Source organism: Hypanus sabinus, chromosome 2 (assembly GCF_030144855.1).
Source record: "Hypanus sabinus isolate sHypSab1 chromosome 2, sHypSab1.hap1, whole genome shotgun sequence".
NCBI classification, from domain to species: Eukaryota; Metazoa; Chordata; class Chondrichthyes; order Myliobatiformes; family Dasyatidae; genus Hypanus; species Hypanus sabinus.
The window spans coordinates 208,328,125-208,351,814 of record NC_082707.1 but is presented as its reverse complement, the minus strand read 5'-3'; the positions used below and the strand labels follow the sequence as shown (position 1 = coordinate 208,351,814).

Below are 23,690 nucleotides of genomic sequence, written 5' to 3'. Positions count from 1 at the left end.
ATTTGAATGTACGCAGTACATGGAATAGGGTAGATGAACTTTAAGCACAGTTACAGATTGGTGTATATGATACTGTGGATATCACTGAATCACAGCTGAAAGAAGACTACAGCTGGGAGATGAACATCCAAAGATAAACATTGTATTGAAAGGATAGGCAGGTAGACAGAGGAATGGTGTGACTCTTGTTAAAAGATGAAATCACATCATTTTAAAGAGGTGATGTAGGGTTGGAGGGTGTTGAATCATTGAAGGTAGAGCTAAGGAATTACAAGGGTAAAAAGATCCTGATTGGAGTAATATACAGAACCCCAAACATTACTGAAGAAGTGATCTACAAATTACAAGAAATAGAAAATGCATTTCAAAAGGGCAATGTTACAATAGTCATGAGGGATTTCAATACACAGGTAGACTGGGAAAATCAGGTTGCTGTGGGATCCCACGAGGGGGAATTTCTAGAATACCAACAAGATTGTTTTTTCAGGGAAATTGTGGTTGAGTCCACTATTCTGTTCAATTCTGGCATCTCCTGTAAGAAGTTTGTATATTTATCCTGTGGACTGTGTTGGTTTCCTCTGGGTGCTCCAGTCACCTTCAACATTCTGTATCAGTATTATAGTGGAAAAAAGAGAATTACAGAGGCTTGAGAGAGGAGCTGGCCAAAATTGATTGGAAAAGAACACTGGCAGGAATGAAGGCAAAGCAGCAATGGTTGGAATTTCTGGAAGAAAGGCACAGGAAGAGGAAGACACAAAAAAGCAAGATGTTCTAAAAGCAAGATGACACAACTGTGTCTGACAAGAAGTCAAAGCCAACATAAAAGCCAAAGAGAGGACATATAATAGAACAAAAATTAGTGGGGAGTTAGAGTATTGGGAAGTTTTTAAAAACCAATAGAAGGCAACTAAAATTGTCATAAAGAAGGAAAGGATGGAATACAAAGCTAAGGTAGCCAATAATATTAACGAGATTACCAAAAGTTTATTCAGATAAATAAAGTGTAAAAGAGAGGTGAGAGTAGATATCTGCTGGAAAATGATGCTGGAGAGTTAGTATGGGGACAAGGAAATGGCGGATGAAGTGAGTAAGTATTTTGCATCAGTCTTCACTGTGGAAGACAATAGCAGTGTGCCGGAAGTTTGAGAGTGGCAGGGGGCAGAAGTATGTGAAATTGCCATTACTTAAGGAGAAGGTTCTTGGGTAACTGAAAGGTCTGAAGGTAGATAAGTCACCTGGACCAGGTGGTATACAGCGAGGGTTCTGAAAGAGGTGGCTGAAGAGAATGTGAAGGTATTGGTAATAATCTTTCAAGAATCACTAGATTGTGGAATGGGTTCGGAAGATTGGAACATTTCAAGTGTCACTCCACCCTTTGGAGGGAATCAGAAGAAAATAAATTATAGACCAGTTAGCTTGACCTCAAAGCTTAGATAGGTGTTGGAGTTGATTGTTAAGGATGTGGTCTCAGGGTACTTGGAGGCACATGATAAAATAGGCCGTAGTCAGCATAGTTTCCTTAGGGAAAAATCTCGCCTAACAGTTCTGTTGGAATTCTTTGAAGAAATAACAAGCAGAATAGACAAAGGAGAATCGGTGGATGTTGTGTATTTGGATCTTCAGAAGCCTTTGGCAAGGGCCACACGGTTGCTTAACAAGCTATGAGCCCATGGAATTACAAGAAAGATTCTAGCATGGATAAAGCAGTGGCTGATTGGCTAGAGGCAAAGAGAGGGAATAAAGGGAGGCTTTTCTGGTTGGCTGCTGGTGACTAGTGGGGTTCCACAGGGGTCTGTGTTGGGATCACTTTGATTTTGATGATGGAATTGATGGCTTTGTGGCCATTTTGGAGGACAATATGCAGATGGATGGAGCAAAAGGTAGTTTTGAGGAAAGAGAGAGGTTACAGAAGACAGGAGAATGGGCAGAGAAATGGCAGATGGAATACAAAGAAAAAATGTGTATGGTCATGCACTTTGGTAGAAGAAATAAAAGTGTAGATTATTTTCTAAATGGAGAGAAAATTCAAAAATCTGAGGTGCAAAGGGACTTGGGAGTCCTCGTGCAGGATGCCCTAAAGGTTAGTTTGCAGGTTGAGTTGGTAGTGAGGAAAGCAAATGTGAAACCAGCATTCATTTTGAGAGGATTTGAATAAGCAAGGATGTAATGTCGAGGCTTTATAAGGCACTGGTGAGGCTTCACTTGGAGTATTGTGAACAGTTTTTGTTCTCTTGTGAATCCTCAAAGAAAGGATGTGCTGACTTTGGTGGGTGTTCAAAGGAGGTTCACAAAAATTATTCTGGGATTGAAAGGCTTGTGACATGAAGAGAGTTTGATGCCTCTGGGCCTCTGCTCACTGGAATTCAGAAGGATGAGAGGTGACCTCATTGCAACCTATCAAATGTTGAAAGGCCTTAATAGAGTGGATGTGAAGCAGATGTTTCCTATGGTGGGGGAGTCTAAAACAAACTGATATAGGATAAGAATAGAGGGGCATCCTTTTTAGAAAGGAGATGAGGAGGATTTCTTTAGCCAGAGAGTGGTGGATCTGTGGAATTTTTGCCACAGACCGTCGTAGAGGCCACGCCTTTATGTATATTTAAGGTAGAGGTGGATAGATTCTTGATTGGTCAGGGCACGAAGGGATATGGGAAGAAGGCAGGAGATAAGGGACTTGATGGGCCAAATGGCCTAATCCTAATCCTATAATTTATGGTTTTATGGTCTTAAGATGTAGCGTCCAGTGAGACTGTGAGGAAGGACCGGCAACTGTTAGGCCAAAACTGCAGTTAGTGGGATGAGCTAAAGTGTAATGGGGTGAGGCATAATTGAAAAAGGGTGATGAATACAGGACTAAAGGTGTTATATTTGAATGCACGCTCCACATGAAATTAGGTAGATAATCTTGTGTTGCATTTAGAGATTGACAGGTGTGATGTTGTGGGAGTCATGGCTGAAAGAAGATTATAGTTGGGAACTTACCATCCAAAATTATACAATGTATCAAAAAGACAGGCAGGTAGGTAAAGGGTAGCTGTGATGGTGTAAAATGAAATCTAATCTTTTGAAAGAGGTGCCATAGGATCAGAAGATATTGAATCCTTGTGTATAATGTTAAGAACCGGCAAGGGTAAAAAGACCCTGATGGGAGCTATGTACATACAGTGTAAAGTCCTCGGTACCGGACTGAGCTTTGTGCCTCGGATGCTTTTGCAAAGGAGTTGTTGATGAAATCACCATGAGGAAAGCAGCCAGTGGGCTGCCCAGTGTTTCACTTCACCCTGTTGAGGTTTTCCACTTCAATTCCAGCAGTAGTCATCAGAAATGTGATGGAAGTGGCTAGTGTACTCGTATAATTACACAGTAGTATGTGGTGATTCACTGGTATCACCACGCAGCAGTTATTCACCAGTAACACAATGGGTTCTACAGATGCAGTAAATCCAGAGCAACATGCTGGAGGAACTCAGCAGGTCAGGCACCAACTATGTAAATGAATAAACAGCTGATGTTTTGGGCTGAGACGCTTCTTCAGGACTGGAGATATTCACCAGTAGATTGAGGGGAGATTTGATAGAGGTATGCAAAATTATGAGGGGTATATGCAAGCACTGAGGCTGGGTAGGACTAGCTAGAGGTCATGTGTTATCAGTGAACAGAATAAAGTTTAAGGAAACATGAGGGGAAACTTATTCACTCAGAGGGTTGTGAGAGTAGAACAAGCTGCCATCACAAATGGTGGATGCAAGCTTGATTTCAGTGTTGATAAGAGAAGTTTGCATATGTACATGGATGGTAGGAGTATGGAGAGCTTTTGGTACGAAGTCTGACCTCAAGTGGTTGGGAAGATGTTGGAGTTGATTATTAAGGATGAGGTCTTAGGGTACTTGGAGACACATGATGAAATAGGCTGAAGTCAGCATGGTTTCCTCAAGGGAATTCTTGGAAGAAGTAACAAGTCAGGAAGACGAAAGGGGTTAAGAAGCCAGTGCAGATTACCCCTGTTGCTATCCCCCTCAACAACAGATATATCACTTTGGATAATGTCAGGGGCTGACCAAGCAGAGGATAGTCACAGTGATTGGGTCTCTGGCATTGAGTCTGCCTCTGTGACTCAAAGGGAATGGACAGAAGTGGCGTGCTGTGATTTTAGGGTTTTCATTTTTCATTAGGGGTATGGCCAGGAGGTTCTGTGGGCAAGAACGAGATTTTCAGATCAAACACGAGGAAATCTGCAGATGCTGGGAATTAAAACAACACACACAAAATGCTGGTGGAACACAGCAGGCCAGGCAGCATCTAAAAGGAGAAGCACTGTCAACGTTTCAGGCCGACGAAGGATCTTGGCCCGAAACGTCAACAGTGCTTCTCCTTATAGATGCTGACTGGCCTGCTGTGTTCCACCAGCATTTTGTGTGTGAGATTTTCAGATGGTTTGTTTCCTCCCAGGTACCAAGGTCCGGAACATCTAAGATTGAGTCCTCAGCATTTTTAATTAAGAGGGTGAACAGCCAGAAGTTGTGGTCGATGTAGGTACCAATAACATGGGTAGGGTGAATGATGAGATTCTGAATAGGGAGTTCAGGGAGCTGGATGCTAAGTTAAAGGGCAGAACCTCTAGGGTTGTGATCTCAGGATTGTTACCTGTACCACATGCTGGTGAGGCCAGAACCAGGATGATTATGTAGTTTAACACATGGCTAAGACGTTGGCGCAGGAGGGACGGCATAAGGTTTTTGGATCATTGGGTTCTCTTCCAGGGTAGGTGGGACCTGTATAAAAGGGATAGTTTGTACCTGAACTGGAGGGCGACTAAAATCCTGGTAGGAAGTTTAGTTAATGCTGCAGAGTGGGATTTAAACTAGAGATGCAGGAGGATGGGAACCAGAGTGACAGAACAATTAGTGGAGAGGTTGTGGAGACAGATGTTGGTAAGACCTTAGATATAGTCAAGAATGAAAAGTTTGAGCACGGTGCAACTAGTGGCCTGAGCTGTGTGTGTTTCAATGTCAGAGGTATCATAGGAAAGGAAAATGAGCTCGAGGCATGGATCGACACCTGGAATTACGAAGTTGTAATGACTTCATCGAGGAGGGGCAGGACTGGCAGCTCAATATTTCGAGGTTCTGTTATTTTAGATGTGACAGAGTGGGAGGGATTAAAGGAGGAAGGGTGGTGTTACTAGTCACGGAAAATGTCACAGCAATGCTCAGTCAGGATAGACAGGAGAAATCGACTAGTGAAGCATTATGGGTGGAACTGAGAAATAAGAAAGCAATGACCATGTTATTGGGGTGATATTACAGAAGCTCCACCCAGCAGCTCCAGGACTTCAGATGCACCAATCTGTAAAAGAGATCACAGACTGTTGCAATAAACATAAGGTTGTTATAGGAGGTAACTTTAACTGCTCTACTCCTCTATACCCATGACTATGAGGCTTGGTATAATTCAAGTGATACCTGTAAATTTGTTGATGATACAACCTTTGTTGGTAGAATCTCAGGTGAAGAAGAGAGGATTACAAGCTAGTTGAGTGTGTCACAGCAACGACTTTCCACTCAATGTCCATAAGACGAAAGAGCTGGTTGTGGACTTCAGGAAGGATAAGACGAGGTAACATGAACCAATCTTAATAGAGGGATCAGAAGTGGAGAGAGTGAGCAGTTTCAAGTTCCTGGGTGTCAAGATCTCTGAGGATCTAACCTGGTCTCGACATATCAATGCAGCTATAAAGAAGGCAAGACAGCAGCTATATTTCATTAGGAGTTTGAAGAGATTTGGTTTGACACCTAAATACTCAGAAATTTATAAGGATGTGCTGTGGAGAGCATTCTGACAGGCTGCATCACTGTCTGATATGGGGGAGGGGAGCTACTGCACAGCACCGAAAGAAGCTACAGAAAGTTGTAAAATTAGTCAGCCCTATCTTGGGTACTAGTCCCCATAGAGTCCAGGAGTTCTTCAAGGAGTGGTGACTCAGAAGGGCGGCGTCCCTTATTAAAGACCCCCATCACCCAGGACATGTTCTCTTCTCATTGATACCATCATGAAGGAGGTACAGAAGCCTGAAGGCACACACTTAGCAATTCAGGAACAGCTTCTTGCCCTCTGCCATCCGATTCCTAAATGGACTTTGAACCCATAAACACTGCCTCACTTTTATATATATATATTGTTTTTGTTTTGCACCATATTTTCAAACTGTTTAAGATGTGAATATATATATATATAGATAGTTTAATTTATTTACCAATTTATTTTTTTCTTTCTATATTATCATGTACTGCATTGTACTGCTGCTGCTAGGTTAACAAGTTGCACATGCTGGTGATAATAAACCTGACTGGGGTGTAGTGGACAGTGAAGAAGGCTATCATGGCTTGCAGAGGGACTTGAATTAACTTTATTTCTTAAATCCTTCACGTATATGAGGAGTAAAAATCTTTAAGTTATGTCTCCACCTGAATGTGCAATGTGCAACTTATAGTAATTTGTAATAAATAGTATGTACAACAGGACAGTCAATATAACATAGAAATACAACTTTATCAACTTGAATTAATCAGTCTGATGACCTGGTGGAAGAAACTGACCCAGAGTCTGTTGGTCCTGGCTTTAATGCTGTGGTACCGCTTCCCAGATGGTAGCAGCTGAAAGTTTATGGTTGGAGTGACTGGGGTCCTCAGTGATCCTTCGAGCCCTTTTTACACACCTGTTGCTACAAATGTTTTGAACAGAGGGAAGTTCACATCCACAGATGCGCTGGGCTGTCTGCACCACTCTCTGAAGAGTCCTGTGATTGAGGGAAGTACAGTTCCCATACCGGGCAGTGATGCAGCCAGTCAGGATGCTCTCAATTGTGCCCCTGTAGAGAGTTCTTAGGATTTGGGGACTCATACTAATCGTCTTCAAGCATCTGATCTAAAAGAGGCGTTGTTGTGCTTTTTTTTAATCACACAGCTGCACAAACTAGGTGAGGTCCTCGGTTATATTTATGCTGAGGAACTTAAAGCTGTTCACCCTCTCAAACCCAGATCCATTGGTGTCAATAGAGGTTAGCCTGTCTCTATTCTTCCTATAGTCCACAACCAACATCTTGTTTTTGTGATGTGGAGGGAGAGGTTGTTTTCTTGACACCATTGTGTCAGAGTGATGACTTCTTCTCTGTAGGCTGCCTCTTTATTATTTGAGATAAGGCCAATCAATGTAGTGTCATCTGCAAATTTAGTTATCAGATTGGAGCTGTGGGTGGCCAGAGAGTTGTGAGATCTGCATTAGTTTGGAAAAATGGGCTTAAAAAATGACAGATAAAATTTAATGCTGACAAGTGCAAGGTTTTGCACGTCAGTACGACCAGCCAGTGTAGGTCTTTCACAGTAAACTGCAGGACAGTGAAGGGTGTGGTAGAATAGAGGGATCTGGGAATGTAGATCCATTATTCGTTAAAAGTGCCATCATGGGTAGATAGGGTCGTAAAGAAAGCTTTTGGTGTATTGGCCTTCATAAATCAACAGGAGATACGATGTTACTTTGAAGATGTAGAAGAAAGACATTGGTGAGGCCATTTTGGAGTATTGTGTGCAGTTTTGGTCACCTACCTACAGGAAAGATGTAAACAAGGTTTAAAGAATGCAGAGAAAATGTCCAGGGATGTTGCTGGATCTGGAGGACCTGAGTTACTAGAAATGATTGAATAGGTTAGGACTGCATCCTTTAAAACACAGAAGACTCAGAGAAGATTTAAGAGAGGTATACAAAATTATGCTGGGTATAGATGGGATAAATACAAGCAGGCTCTTTGCACGGAGGTTAGGTGAGGCTACAAGCAGAGTTCATGGGTTAGGGGTGAAAGGTGAGAAGTTGAAGGGGAACATGAGGGGAAATTCCTTTAATCAGACATGCAATCAGAGAGTGTGGAATTAGCTGCCAGGTGAAGTGATGCATGCAAGCTCAATTTCAATGTTTAAGAGAAGTTTGGATAGGTATATGGATAGCAAGGGTATAGAGGGCTATGGACCAGGTGTAGATTGATGGGAGTGGGCAGTTTAAATGGTTTAGCGTAGTCTGGATGGGCCGTAGGGCCTGTTTCTGTGCTATACATCTCTAAGACTATGACTCTTAAGACAGACGAAAGAGAATTAGTGGATGCTGTGTACTTGGGTTTTCAAAAGACCTTTGACAAAGTGCCACTTAACAAGATTAAAGTCCATGGTATTACAGGAAAGATTCCAGCAAGGATTGAAGATTGGCCTATTAGCAGGAAAAGAGTGGGAATACAGAGGACCTTTTCTGGTTGCTGCTAATTTTTGGTATTCCTCAGGGGTCTATGTTGGGATCACTTTTTTCACATGATACATGAATAATTTGTATGACAGAATTGATGGTTTTCTGGTATTGTTTGTAGACAAAACGAACATAGGTGGGGGCAAGCAGTTTTGAGGAAGCAAGGAGTCTGCAGAAGGACTTAAACAGATTGGGAGAATGGGGAAAGAAGTAGCAGATGTAATATAGTGTCAGGTAGTGTATGGTCATGCACTTTGGTAAAAAGAATAAAGGTATTGATCATTTTCTAAACAGAAAATTCAAAAATCAGAAGTGCAAAGGGACTTGGGAATCCTTGTGCAGGATTTGCAAAAAGTTAACTTGCAGGTTGAGTCTGTGGTAGGGAAGGCAAATTCAATATTAGCAGTCATTTTGAGAGGACTAGAAAATAAGAGCAGGTTTGTGATGCTGAGGCTTTATAAAGGTTTGGCCAGACTATATGGAGTATTGTGAGCAGTTTTGGGTCCCTTCTGTAAGAAAAGACATGCTGATAATGGAGAGGGCCTAGAAGAGGTTCATAACAATGGTTTTGGAAATGAAAATGTTAATGCATGAGGAATATTTGATGGCTTGGAAGAATGAGGGGAGATCTCATTGAAATTTATCAAATATTGAAAGGCCTAGATAGAGTGGATGTGGAGAGAATGTTTCCTGTAGTGGCGGTAATCTAGCACCAGAGGACACAGACTCAGACTAGAAGGATATTCATTTAGAACAGATATGAGAAGGAATTTATTTAGCCAGAGGGTGGTGTATCAGTGGTATTTATTGCTATGGATGGCTGTGGAGGCCGTCTTTGAGTATATTTAAAGTAGAGGTTTTTAGGTACTTGATTAGTCAGTGCATCAAAGATTACGGAGAGAAGGCGGGTAAATGGGGTTGAGATGGATAATAAATCAGCCATGATGGAATGGCAGAGCAGAGTCAGTGGGTCAAATGCCCTAATTCTGCTCCTATGTCTTATGATCTAGAAATCCTGACTGCCAAGTATTTACAACTCCTCTTTTATAACCATATAACCATATAACAATCACAGCACGGAAACAGGCCATCTCGGCCCTCCTAGTCCGTGCCGAACTCTTAATCTCACCTAGTCCCACCTACCCGCACTCAGCCCATAGCCCTCCACTCCTTTCCTGTCCATATACCTATCCAATTTTACCTTAAATGACACAACTGAACTGGCCTCTACTACTTCTACAGGAAGCTCATTCCACACAGCTATCACTCTCTGAGTAAAGAAATACCCCCTCGTGTTTCCCTTAAACTTCTGCCCCCTAACTCTCAAATCATGTCCTCTCATTTGAATCTCCCCTACTCTCAATGGAAACAGCCTATTCACGTCAACTCTATCTATCCCTCTCAATATTTTAAATACCTCGATCAAATCCCCCCTCAACCTTCTACACTCCAATGAATAGAGATCTAACTTGTTCAACCTTTCTCTGTAACTTAAGTGCTGAAACCCAGGTAACATCCTAGTAAATCGTCTCTGCACTCTCTCTAATTTATTGATATCTTTCCTATAATTCAGTGACCAGAACTGTACACAATATTCCAAATTTGGCCTTACCAATGCCTTGTACAATTTTAACATTACATCCCAACTTCTGTACTCAATGCTTTGATTTATAAAGGCCAGCATTCCAAAAGCCTTCTTCACCACCCTATCTACATGAGACTCCACCTTCAGGGAACTATGCACTGTTATTCCTAGATCTCTCTGTTCCACTGCATTCCTCAATGCCCTACCATTTACCCTGTATGTTCTATTTGGATTATTCCTGCCAAAATGTAGAACCTCACACTTCTCAGCATTAAACTCCATCTGCCAACATTCTGCCCATTCTTCTAACCGGCATAAATCTCCCTGCAAGCTTTGAAAACCCACCTCATTATCCACAACACCTCCTATCTTAGTATCATCGGCATACTTACTAATCCAATTTACCACCCCATCATCCAGATCATTTATGTATATTACAAACAACATTGGGCCTAAAACAGATCCCTGAGGCACCCCGCTAGTCACCGGCCTCCATCCCGATAAACAATTATCCACCACTACTCTCTGGCATCTCCCATCTAGCCACTGTTGAATTCATTCTATTACTCCAGCATTAATACCTAACGACTGAACCTTCTTAACTAACCTTCCATGTGGAACTTTGTAAAAGGCCTTGCTGAAGTCCATTTAGACTACATCCGCTGCCTTACCCTCATCAACATTCCTTGTAACTTCTTCAAAAAATTCAATAAGGTTTGTCAAACATGACCTTCCACGCACAAATCCATGCTGGTTACTCCTAATCAGATCCTGTCTATCCAAATAATTATAAATACTATCTCTAAGAATACTTTCCATTAATTTACCCACCACTGATGTCAAACTGACAGGTCTATAATTGCTAGGCTTACTTCTAGGACCCTTTTTAAACAAAGGAACCACATGAGCAATACGCCAATCCTCTGGCACAATCCCCGTTTCTAATCACATCTGAAAGATCTCCGTCAGAGCTCCTGCTATTTCTACACAAACTTCCCTCAAGGTCCTGGGGAATATCCTGTCAGGACCCGGAGATTTATCCACTTTTAAATTTCTTAAAAGCGCCAGTACTTCCACCTCTTTAATTGTCATAGGTTCCATAACTTCCTTACTTGTTTCCCACACCTTATACAATTTAATATCCTTCTCCTTAGTGAATACCAAAGAGAAGAACTCATTCAAAATCTCTCCCATCTCCCTCGGCTCCACACATAGCTGACCACCCTGATTCTCTAAGGGACCAATTTTATCCCTCACTGCCCTCTTGCTTTTAATATATCTGTAGAAACCTTTCGGATTTTCTTTCACCTTATTTGCCAAACCAACCTCGTATCTTCTTTTAGCTTTTCTAATCTCTTTCCTAAGATTCCTTTTACATTCTTTATACTCCTCGCGCAATTCCTTTACTCCATGCTGCCTATATCTATTGTAGACATCCCTCTTTTTCTGAACTGAGTTTCTAATATCCCTTGAAAACCATGGTGCTTTCAAACCTTTAACCTTTCCTTTCAACCTAACAGGAACATAAAGATTCTGTACCCTCATAATTTCACCCTTAAATGACCTCCATTTCTCTATTACATCCTTCCCATAAAACAACTTGACCCAATCCTCTCTCTCTAAATCCCTTTGCATCTCCTCAAAGTTAGCCTTTCTCCAATCAAAAATCTCAACTCTAGGTCCTGTCCTGTCCTTCTCCATAATTATATTGAAGCTAATGCTATTGTGATCACTGGACCCGAAGTGCTCCCCAACACATACATCTGTCAGCTGACCTATCGCATTCCCTAACAGGAGATCCAACACTGCTCCATCTCTAGTCGGTACTTCTATGTATTGTTGCAAAAAACTATCCTGCACACATTTCACAAACTCTAAACCATCCAGCCCTTTTACAGAATGAGCTTCCCAGTCTACGTGTGGAAAATTAAAATCTCCCACAATCACCACCTTGTGTTTACTACAAATATCTGCTATCTCCTTACACATTTGCTCTTCCAACTCACGCTCCTCATTAGGTGGCCTATAATACACTTCTATCAGTGTAATTCTGTTTTGATTTGTACAATTATATTAGACAGTGCTTCCAAACTAACTTTTCAAATATTTTTGGTTGCATTGCAGATGGTGGAAATGGTTTGCTTGCATGTTATCAACTTGATGGAAGCTCTACAGGAGTGCAATTCAGCCATCTTTGTGAAGGTGATGATATTTTTGTTTTTCCAGCTATTTATAATTATGATTTTTACACAGAAATTTTAAAATATTCATGATAACTAATTGTCAATCTCTTTTTAAGAAAGTCAAATTAAATGCCTTTACACAATTGTAATGAAATCTGTTATTTTGGAATACATATATTAAAGTTATCCTGTTCATGAAAACAAGGAAAAAGTTTTTGTATCTGACTATCATGGTGTTAATGAAATGCTATAATTGGAACAATTGTAAGTCTAGTGCAGTATAATCAGTTGCATGCTTTAGGGAGCACACAGTTCATATAAGACCGTAAGATATAGGAGCAGAATTGGGCTATTTGCCCCATCAAGTCTGCTCTGCCACATTATCATGGCTGATCCAACTTTCCACTCAGCCCCAAATCTCCTGCCTTCTCCCCATATCCCTTCATGCCCTGACCAATCAAGAGTCTATCAATCTCTGTCTTAAATATGTATAAAGGCCTGGCCTCCATAGCTGCCTGTGGCAAAGAATTCCACAGATTCACCACTCACTAGCAAAAAGAAATTCCTCCTCATCTCCATTTTGAAAAAAACACCCCTCTATTTCGAGTCTGTGTCCTCTGGTCTTAGATTCCTCCACCGTAGGGAACATCCTCTCAACATCCACTCTATCAAGGCCTTTCACTCTTAAATAGGTTTCAATGAGGTCACCCCTCATTCTTCTGAATTCTAGTGAATACAGGCCCAGAGCCATCTCATGCTTTTCATACGACAAGCCATTCAATCCTGGAATCATTTTCATGAACCTCCTTTGAACCCTCTCCAGTTTCAGCACATCCTTTCTAAGATAAGGGGCCCAAAACTGCTCTCAATACTCCAAGGGAGGTTTCAACAGTGCTTTATATATCCTTGCTCAATATTCAATATAGATTTGTAAAATTTACATGGTCAATGCCTCATACTTCAACAAAAGTTGACATACTTTTACTTTAATGCAATTGATTTTAATAATTTACTGTAACTGTTAAAATATTTAACATTGCAACTATTGCATATATTGTATAAAATACTGAAAAATTATGGTTTACACACATTATATTGTAGTTCTTATGATTTAAAAAAAATCCATTATTCCTTTACAGGTGGATGAAATGCACCATTATTCATATAATAGTTTGAATTGTTCTGTCCATTTGCTGACATCTCTATAGTGCACAGGTCAGCTTGTTCACAAATTCCATAAAGTGTCATAATGTCATAGTTAGGAATGTTCTGAAAGACAGGCATCTGATCTTCTGCTCTCCTCGTGGACAGAACTGCACCCAGGGACAGAGCTCAACTGATACGAGCTGATGCAGTCAATGTGCCCCAAACCTGGCCTCTCATCACTGGACATAAGAGTGACCCATTCATTTGAATGGGATCATTAGCTTTGTTGGAATGGTAGATGTTTTTCCCTTTATTTTCTGAAATATTTTAATTAATTTCTAATACTTTAGAGCAGTTCAAAAGTCATTAAAGACAGTGAGTGGTTAAAACGTCATCAGTCAATTGAAGTCAAAGCCTCAAGCCCCCATCTAAGGCTGAGAGGCTCCACACCACCTCCAGGATCAGTGGAAATGCAAACAAAAACAGTGGGGATTGTAGAGGGACAAGCTTGATCTGGCCCACTGTAATTCTAGTTAATGGCATAATCCTGTGAGTTACGTTGGTTAATACACCTACAGTGTATTTCATTGTGATGTCGGCTAGTATGACATTAATATGTACTGAAATGTTTTGTTACTTTAGGAGTTCGGTAACTGGTAATATTTCATTTTAAAAGTGTTCCTGATAAGATAATAGTCAAGCAGGCTCTCAAATTAGTAAATTAGTAGCATAATTGGCAGCAGTAGAAACCTTGATCCAGAATGTAGTCACTGCAGTACAAATATGTTGTTGTTCATAAATTTGACATCATCTGGCATTTGCATCATTGAAGGTAGAACTCAGTCTGACGAAGTGGTCCAACCCTGGCAGAGAAGAGTTTAAAATTACAATAGAATCCTGAGCACATATTTATTTGATTTTTGATTTTGGTAACATAATTATTGTACCAGTTTGTGACAAAACTGTAAACAGTTAGTTCAAAGCTCATTTGCAAGGATAATTGTGTTGTTGAAAGATACCACAATTGATGAATTGTTCATTTAGATTGCAAAATAACAAATAATCCTTTGGAAATTGTGCACTTAAGAAGGGAAGATTTGTAGAATGGTCAGCTTAATATCAGTTATATAAACCATATAACAATTACAGCACAGAACCAGGCCATCTTGGCCCTTCTAGTCCGTGCCAAACGCTTACTCTCACCTAGTCCCACCTACCTGCACTCAGCCCATAACCCTCCATTCCTTTCCTGTCCATGTACCTATCCAATTTTTTTTAAATGACAAAATCGAACCTGCCTCTCTACTGGAAGCTTGTTCCACACAGCTACCACTCTCTGAGTAAAGAAGTTCCCCCTCATGTTACCCTTAAACTTTTGCCCCCTAACTCTCAACTCATGTCCCTTTGTTTGAATCTCCCCTACTCTCAATGGAAAAAGCCTATCCACGACAACTCTATCTATCCCCCTCATAATTTTAAATACCTCTATCAAGTCCTCCCCTCAACCTTCTATGCTTCAAAGAATAAAGACCTAATTTCTTCAACCTTCCTCTGTAACTTAGGTGCTGAAACCCAGGTAACATTCTAGTAAATCTCCTCTGTACTCTCTCTATTTTGTTGACATCTTTCCTATAATTTGGTAACCAGAACTGTAACCAAATCAGAGTCAGGTGTATCATCACTCACATATGGCATGAAATTTGCTTTTTTGCGGCAGACGTACCGTGCAATGCATGAAATTGCTACAGAACTGTGCAAAAGTCTTGGGCACCTCAGCTATGTATATTGTATGTGCTTAAGGCTTTTGCACACTACTGTTCGTTGTATTTTTCAATACCTTTTGAGAGGTCTTTCAAGAGTCATTAGCTTCTGGCATGGCTTACCAAGTTAAGAGCCCATCATGTTACAGGAAAGTTACTACCATGGTTAGAGCATTGACTGATTGACTGAGGCAGCGAGTGGGAATACAGGGGTCCTTCTCTGGCTGCTGACAGGGACTAGTGGTGTTCCACAGGGGTTAGTGTTGGGACCACTTCTTTTTATGCTGTATGTCAGTGATTTCGTTGCTGTAATAGATGGCTTTGCAGATGATACAAAGATTGGTGGAGGGGCAGGTAGTGTTGAGGAAATGGGTAGGCTGCAGAAGGACTTTAGACAGATTAGCAGAATGGACAAGAAAATGGTATATGAAATATAATGTTGGAAAATGCATAGTAATACACTTTGGTAGAAAAAATAGATGTGCAGACTATTTTCTAAATGGGAGAAAATGGGAAAAAATCTGAGATGTAAAGGGACTTGGGAGTCCTTGTGCAGAAGTCACTAAGAGTTAATTTGCAGGTTGAGTCAGTGGTGAGGAAGGCAAATGCAGTGTTACCATTCATTTCAAAAGGTCCAGATTATAAGAGTAGGGAAGTGATGCTGAGGCTTTATAAGGCACTAGCAAGGCCTCACCTTGAGTATTGTGAACAGTTTTGGTCTCCTCATCTAATAAAAGATGTGCTGGCATTGGAGAGGGTTCACAAGGATGATCCCAGGAATGAAAGGATTATTATACAAGGAACGTTTGATGGCTCTGGGACTGTACTCGTTGGAATCTCATTGAAGCCTTTTGAATGTTGAAAAGCCTAGACAGAATAGCTGTTTCCCATGGTGGATCTCTAGGACAAGAGGGCACAGCCTCAGGATAGAAGGGTGTCTATTCAAAACAGATGCAGAGAAATTTCTTTAGCCACAAAGTGGTGAGTTTGTTATCATAAGCTGCTGTGGAGGCCAGGTTGTTGGGTGTATTTAAGGAAGAAATAGAAATTGATATGTTCTTGATTGGACACGGCATCAAAGGTTAAGGGAGGAGGGTCAGTGAGGGTCGCTGAGGAGGGGATTTAAAAAAATCAGCCTTGATTAAATGGTGAAGCAGACTTGATGGGCCAGATGGCCTACTTCTGCTCCTATGTCTTATGATCTATGGTCTGATGGTGTGAAAATTTGACTGAAATATTCAAAAGGCGAATATGTGTCTGTTATTTACATTGACTTTCAGGCATTCAAATAGTCCTTTTAAATCTACAATTGCTAATGGAATTTCATGGAATTAAGTGGAAATTATTGACTTGTTTAGAAAATTGGCTAAGTGGAAGGTTTAAAAATTAATCTTGATAACACACACATAAAATCATATTGTTAAAGTAATAATACAGAAAATGCTGTAGACATTTTCTCAAGAAGACAAAGTGGAAGGTGAAGCAAGGTGAGAAAATGTAAAGGGCTGGAGAAGAAGGAATTTGATAAGATCACAATCTTGATTGAACCTTATTCATGATCAAAATTCAAGATTGTTTAATGTCATTTCTAGTACACAGTGTAAAGAACAAAATAGATGTTAGTCCAGGTCTGATGCAGCACAAAAAACACAATAAGATAAAGAACACAACAATAAAAACACATTAAATATCAATACATAGGATAGCTTATATACATAGATTGATTGCATGTCATAAAGTGATGCTAGGCACAGGAGTGTCTGTACGTAAGGAGACTCTGACAGGAAATGATAAAGTAGTAGTGGTAGCAGGTGGGTTAGTGGGTGGAGTTGTTGATCAGTTTTCCTGCTTTTAGAAAGTAACTATTTTTGAGTCTGGTGGTCCTGGTGTATTGTCCTCTTCTTCACAATATTAACTTCCCTTCATACTATATTTGTATAAGGCCCAGGGGAGTGGCATCAGGAATATTGTATGCAAGTCTGCTGTCCCTAATTAAAAAGGGAGTTTTACTTGTGATCAGGAGAGTGCAGTGAAGGTTTAGAAGGGATAGGATGATTATTCCATGTGGTGACTGCACCAAAACATTGAAATTAGGGCAAATCTCCTTAAAACAAAAAAAAGGAAGACTTGTGAGAATTGGCAAGGTAAATGTGGGAAGGATTCTTATCTGGATGGGTTGTTTGAATCCAGGGAGAGGGGGTGGTCATAGTTTCAGAGTAGGAGATTTCCAATTCACAGCTGAGATAAGAAACAGGAGATGGTGAGGGTTGAAATTCTCACTCAAAGAGAGAATCAGTAGGTTTTTGGACAATAAGGAAATCAGTGGATGTGTGGTTAGTTCAAGAATGTGACTCAAATATCAAAGGTCAGCCATAATCCTGCTCGAGCTCTCAAGTTTCTTCCACTGGTCTCTTAAATTTAAACAATTTTTTTCAATCTTTTTATTGATTTAAAAAGAGCATATATACAAGCAAAAGGAGGATTATCTCAAATATATCTATCAATAATAATACATAAAGAAGGTGAAATAAACATGATCAAAATCATGCATAATATTAATCTGATATAAAATGTATAATGAGAAAGATAATTAATTATCCTCTTACCAATTTATGAAAAGAAAAAAGACTTCTTTAATTTTTTATGTGAAAAAAACCCACTGTTCTATACAAACAAAAACAAAAAGGAAAAAAAGGACTGGGCAGTCCATCCTGAGAGTAAAACCAAGAAAAGAGACTTTCTGATCAAATACAAAACTTAAGAAAAATAACTGGAAGAGAGTCAGTACAAAAATAAATAAATAAAATCATATGAAAATATTTAATAAATGGTCGCCAGATTTCTCCAAATTTAAGGGATATACCAAATGTCTGACTTCTTATTTTCTCTAAACTTAAACAGGACATGATGGAGGAAAGCCAATAAAAAACAGTAGGTAGATTAGGATCCTTCCATTTAAGTAAAATAACTCTCCTAGCCAATAAAGTTGAAAAGGCTGTCATCCACTGAGTGGAAACAGGAATATATCCTGTTTCCGATGAAATAATCCCAAAAATTGCTGTAAGTAAATTTGGTTGTAAGTCCAGATCCAAGACTTCAGATAAAATTTTAAAGACATCTTTCCAAAAATTATCCACCTTTATGCAAGACCAAAATATGTAAGTTAAAGTGGCCACCTCAATATTACATCTATCGCAAATAGGATTGATATTGGGAAAAATACAGGCTAATGATTATTAAGGGATTGGATGCGCTGGAGGCAGGAAGCATGTTCCCGCTAATGGGTGAGTCCAGAACTAGAGGCCACAGTTTAAGAATAAGGAGTAGGCCATTTAGAACAGAGATGCGGAAAAACTTTTTCACCCAGAGAGTGGTGGATATGTGGAATGCTTTGCCCCAGAGGGCAGTGGAGGCCAAGTCTCTGGATGTATTCATGAGAGAGTTAGATAGAGCTCTTATAGATAGCGGGGTCAAGGGATATGGGGAAAGGGCAGGAACAGGGTACTGATTGTGAATGATCAGCCATGATCACAGTGAATGGTGGTGCTAGCTAGAAGGGCTGAATGACCTACTCCTGCACCTACTGTCTGTTGTCTATATGTGCCTGATGCACTACCTTGAAATGTATCCAGGAATGATGGGCACAAATAGATGAAGTATTTACCAAATGAAAAATTTTACTCCATTGATTATCTGAAAGTAACTCTTGAAATTCCAGTTCCCAAGCACCTTTAATTTTATCGTTAGATATCATTTGTAAATTCAATAACCATTTATAAATTGTAACTATCAATCCTTTTTGAAGTGGTTTAACCTGAAGAAGGTTATCTATCTTATTAGGTGGATAAGCAGAGGGGTAATTTGGAAGCAAAATACGTAAAAAATTCCTAATTTGTAAATATCTAAAAAAGTGTGCATAAATATAATTTTGTATAAATATAATTTTCTCTCATTAATTGATTATATGCAACAAATATTTTCTAACTGGTCTCCTATGACGCTATCATTAATTGGTCGAATTAATGCTGTTAAAATGATAGTTCTACCAAAGTTCTTATATACATTTCAAGCAGTATTTTCCTTTGTTCCTAAACTTGTTTTCTGATAAGATAGACTCTAAAATTTCATCCTATATTTAGAATACTAAAAATCCTAGATTGAGTAAACCTTTATTTCAGAAATTAAAAAAGGACGGTGGTATGGCCTTGCCAAATCTTAGATAGTACTACTGGGCAATTAATATTGTTGTAGTCTGCGTACTGACCTCTACCTGGCCGAGGCACAGCGACAACTCTCTGATACCTCCTCTTATTTACCCCTTGATCATGACCCCCATTAAGGAGCACCAGGCCACTGTCTCCTATACCGTTACCAACCTTATCAGCTCTGGGGATCTCCCATCCACTGCCACCAACCTCATAGTTCCCACACCCCGCACTTCCTGTTTCTACCTCCTACCCAAGATCCACAAACCTGCCTGTCTGGGTAGACCTATTGTCTCAGCTTGCTTCTGCCCCACTGAACTCATTTCTGGATACCTTGACACGGTTTTATTCCTCCTTGTTCAATCCCTTCCCACCTATGTTTGTGACACTTCTCACACTTTGAATTTTTTCAATGATTTTAAGTTCCCTGGCCCCCACCACCTTATTTTCACCATGGATGTCCAATCCCTATATACCTCCATCCCCCACCAAGAAGGTCTCAAAGCTCTCTGCTTCTCTTTGGATTCCAGACCTAACCAATTCCCCTCTACCACAACTCTTCTCCGTCTAGCGGAATTAGTTATTACTCTCAATAATTTCTCCTTTGGCTCCTCCCACTTCCTCCAAACCAAGGGTGTAGCCATGGGCACCCGCATGGGTCCCATTTATGCCTGCCTTTTTGTTGGCTTTGTGGAACGTCCATGTTCTCGGTCTATATGGGTATCCGTCCCCCTCTTTTCCTTTGCTACATTGACGACTGCATTGGCGCTGCCTCCTGCACACATGCTGAGCTCGTTGACTTCATTAACTTTGCCCCCAACTTTCACCCTGCCCTCAAATTTACCTGGTCCATTTCTGACACCTCCCTCCCCTTTCTTGATCTTTCTGTCTCCATCTCTGGAGACAGCTTATCTACTGATATCTACTATAAGCCTACAGGCTCTCAGCTACCTGGACTATTCCTCTTCCCACCCTGTCTCTTGCAAAAATGCTATCCCCTTCTCACAATTCTTCCGTCTCCGCCGCATCTGCTGTCAGGATGAGGATTTTCATTCCAGGATGAAGGAGATGTCTTCCTTTTTTAAACAAGGGGGCTTCCCTTCTTCCACCATCAACTCTGCTCTCAAATGCATCTCTTCCATTTCCCGCACATCTGCCCTCACCCCATCCATCCGCCACCCCACTCGGGATAGGGTTCCCCTTGTCCTTACCTACCACCCTACCAGCCCCCGGGTCCAACGTATAATTCTCCGTAACTTCCGTCACCTCCAACAGGATCCCACTACCAAGCACATCTTTTCCTCCCCCCACCTTTCTGCTTTCTACAGGGATAGCTCCCTACGTGACTCCCTTGTCCACTTGTCCCCCCCATCCCTTCCCACCGATCTCCCTCCTGGCACTTATCCTTGCAAGTGGAACAAGTGCTACACCTGCCCTTACACTTCCTCCCTCACCACCATTCAGGGCCCAAGACAGTCAAGGTGAGGCAACACTTCACCTGTGAGTCGGCTGGTGTGGTATACTGTGTCCGGTGTTCCCGGTGTGGCCTCTTATATATTGGTGAGACCCGACGCAGACTGGGAGACCGTTTCACTGAACACCTACGCTTGGTCCGCCAGAGAAAGCAGGATCTCCCAGAGACCACACATTTTAACTCCACGTCCCATTCCCATTCTGATATGTCTATCCATGGCCTCCGATACTGTCAAAATGAATCCAAACTCAGGTTGGAGGAACAACACCTTATATACCGGTTAGGTAGCCTCCAACCTGATGGCATGAACATTGACTTCTCTAACTTCCGTTAATGCCCCTTCTCCCTTTCTTACCCCATCCTTGATATATTTAGCTTTTTTCCCCCTCCTTTTTTTTCTCTCTTTCTCCCCATCACTCTGCCTGTTATCCATCTCCCTCTAGTGCTTCCCTCCCCCTTTCTTTCTCCCTAGGCCTCCCATCCCATGATCCTTTCCCTTCTCTAGCTCTGTATCACTTTTGCCACTCACCTTTCCGGCTCTCAGCTTCACCCCACCCCCTCTGGTCTTCCCCTATCATTTCACATTTCCCCCTCCCCCTCCTACTTTCAAATCCCTTACTATCTTTCCTTTCAGTTAGTCCTGACGAAGGGTCTCAGCCTGAAACATTCACAGTGCTTCTCCTTATAGATGCTACCTGGCCTGCTGCATTCCACCAGCATTTTGTGTGTGTTGCTGGAATTTCCAGCATCTACAGATTTCCTCGTGTTTGCCTTTTAATATTTGATATATTATCTTTTGGATTAATTATTCAGACATACATGACTGTCCTTCATGGGTGGATTTGGAGAAGAACTCGGTGAAGGGGTATTCTTTGGCCTCTTTACTGGGAGCTCCTCTTCCTTTTCTGCTTTCTAAGATTGGTAGACAAGACCTCAATCCCATTATTAAACTTACTTCAAGAATTTAGTTTCAGTTTTGCAGATTTTTTGAGTTAAATCATTTTGTTCTTTCTAGTAAAATCCATCTTAACTTTTTTTAAACCATCAATTTTAGATCAGACCTTTTTAATTTGAAAAACGAAAGGAATAATAACTTTTTCAGATTTGTTTAATGTCTTTCACTCAGTTAGTGAATAAATATGATTTATCTAAATTTAAATAATCTGTCTCAAAAGCTAATTGGCAGATCAGCTTTTTTGAGCTACTTTCCTAAACTGTGGAATTCAAAACCTAAAACTGTATGGGATGTACAGTTACAACCATAATAAACGCATAACACAGAGTACAATGCGAATAGGAAACAGATGTATGGCACCTACATCCCAGCCCCCTAATTAATACACTGTAAACATTACAACTACATGCTACAAAAACACAGGAGTCATGAAATCTTAACATTCACACAATATCCTGTTTTTGGTAAGTGGTCTACCTGGACTGTGAACTTCTCTTGACAAGCCAGGTTGCTCCTGACTGCATTCAGGAAAATCTGTCTTGAATTGGTGCTGCCAAAGCTTATCCAAGTTCAAAACTGAAATCCTGTTAACTGTCAAATCTAGCCCAGCGTAGTCTCATCATGGTCTCATGTCAATGTTCATGAACAGTCCAACCCAGCATTCTTCTGATTGCATAGGCTCTATCATTAACACTGTGAATCACTTGCAATGGCTCCAATATCTTAGGCACATTCACCCCTATCAGCAGCTCAATTTCTGAATCAGTACAGGGAGTGTTTCTTCCTTTATGGATTTAGGGCATTATTACAACAGACTGTACAGATTATATCTATGCTAAAGGGTGTTGGGAGGGTAGGTTTATTTATTTATTCTGAGATTAAGCTTGGCAGCCCACTGGGCTCCACCACCCAGAAACCCACTTATTCAACATTAGGCTAATTGCATGACAATTTACAATGACCAATTAGCAATAGACAGTAGGTGCAGGAATAGGCCATTCGGCCCTTTGACCCTGCACCGCCATTCAATGTGATCATGGCTGATCATCCACAACCTACTACCCAGTGTGTCTCTGGACTATGGGAGCACCTGGAGAAACTTACACAGTCACGGGGAGAAATTACAAACAGCTTACAGATGGAGACGTACAAACAAGCTGGATGAACTCAGCAGGTTGGACAGCATCTGTTGAAAGAAGCAGTCAATGTTTCAGGTCGAAACCCTTCGTCAGGACCAAAGAAGGAGGGGGCAGGGGCCCTACAAAGAAGGTGGGGAGAGGGTGGAAAACCAAACAGATGAAAGATCAAGGGGTGGGGGAGGGGATAGGCGGGAGAGGTGAAGAAGGAATCTAAGGGGAAAGCACTATGGGTAGTAGAAGAAGGCAGAGTTATGAGAGGTGATAGGCAGTTGGAAGAGGAGACAGAGTGAAGGTGGGATGGGAGAAGGGAGAGGGAGGGAATTACCAGAAGTTGGAGAATTCGATGTTCATACCAAGGGACTACCCAGATAGTTGTTCCTCCAACCTGAGTTTGGCCTCATCATTGGCAGTAGAGGAGGCCATGTATGGACATATCCAAATGGGAATGAGAGGGAGAGTTGAAGTGAACGGCAACCGGGAGATCCTGTCTGTTGTGGCGGACGGAGAGTAGGTGCTCAACGAAGCGGTCCCCCAATCTGCGTTGGGTCTCGCCGATGTAGAGGAGGTCGCACCAGGAGCACTGGATGCAATAGATTACCCCAACAGACTCACAAGTGAAGTGTTGCCTCACCTGGAAGGACTGTTTGGGGATAGCACTGATGGCATTGGCTTACAGATGGCACTGGCATTGACTTCTAAAATCTGATGCCCCAAGCTGTAATAGTGTCATGCTAAATGCTGTGCTACCATGGGGCTCCAGATGGAGAGACATTACTGGCTAACAAATCTAGAATTACGGGACATAATCTAAAAATGAGATCTTGGCATTTGGAGTTAAGTTATAGATTGTTTCTGTATGAGGGAAAAAGTACAGCGTTAGAACTCCTTTCCATAGATAATTTTGGGCTATTTGTTAATTTTCAAATTGATAATTAACTTTTCAGATCTTCATTATGA

At 41.0% G+C, this 23,690-nt stretch overlaps 2 protein-coding genes across 3 annotated transcripts in view; one reads left to right on the top strand and one right to left on the bottom strand.

Moving 5' to 3' along the window:
• prima1 (proline rich membrane anchor 1) overlaps window positions 1-23,690 on the bottom strand; it is a 542,280-nt gene that overhangs the window by 5,379 nt on the left and 513,211 nt on the right. The window contains exon 4 of one of the 2 annotated variants that reach the window (XM_059962686.1): window positions 13,058-14,063. The exons of the other annotated variant lie outside the window; for it this stretch is intronic. Coding sequence (XP_059818669.1) covers window positions 14,024-14,063 — 40 coding nt within the window. The 3' untranslated portion in view covers window positions 13,058-14,023. Of the gene's footprint in view, window positions 1-13,057; window positions 14,064-23,690 lie in introns of those variants that run through there. 2 annotated transcript variants of the gene reach the window in all.
• LOC132390105 (protein unc-79 homolog) overlaps window positions 1-23,690 on the top strand; it is a 625,175-nt gene that overhangs the window by 593,197 nt on the left and 8,288 nt on the right. The window contains exon 47 of the mRNA XM_059962702.1: window positions 11,996-12,073. Coding sequence (XP_059818685.1) covers window positions 11,996-12,073 — 78 coding nt within the window. The remainder of the gene's footprint in view (window positions 1-11,995; window positions 12,074-23,690) is intronic.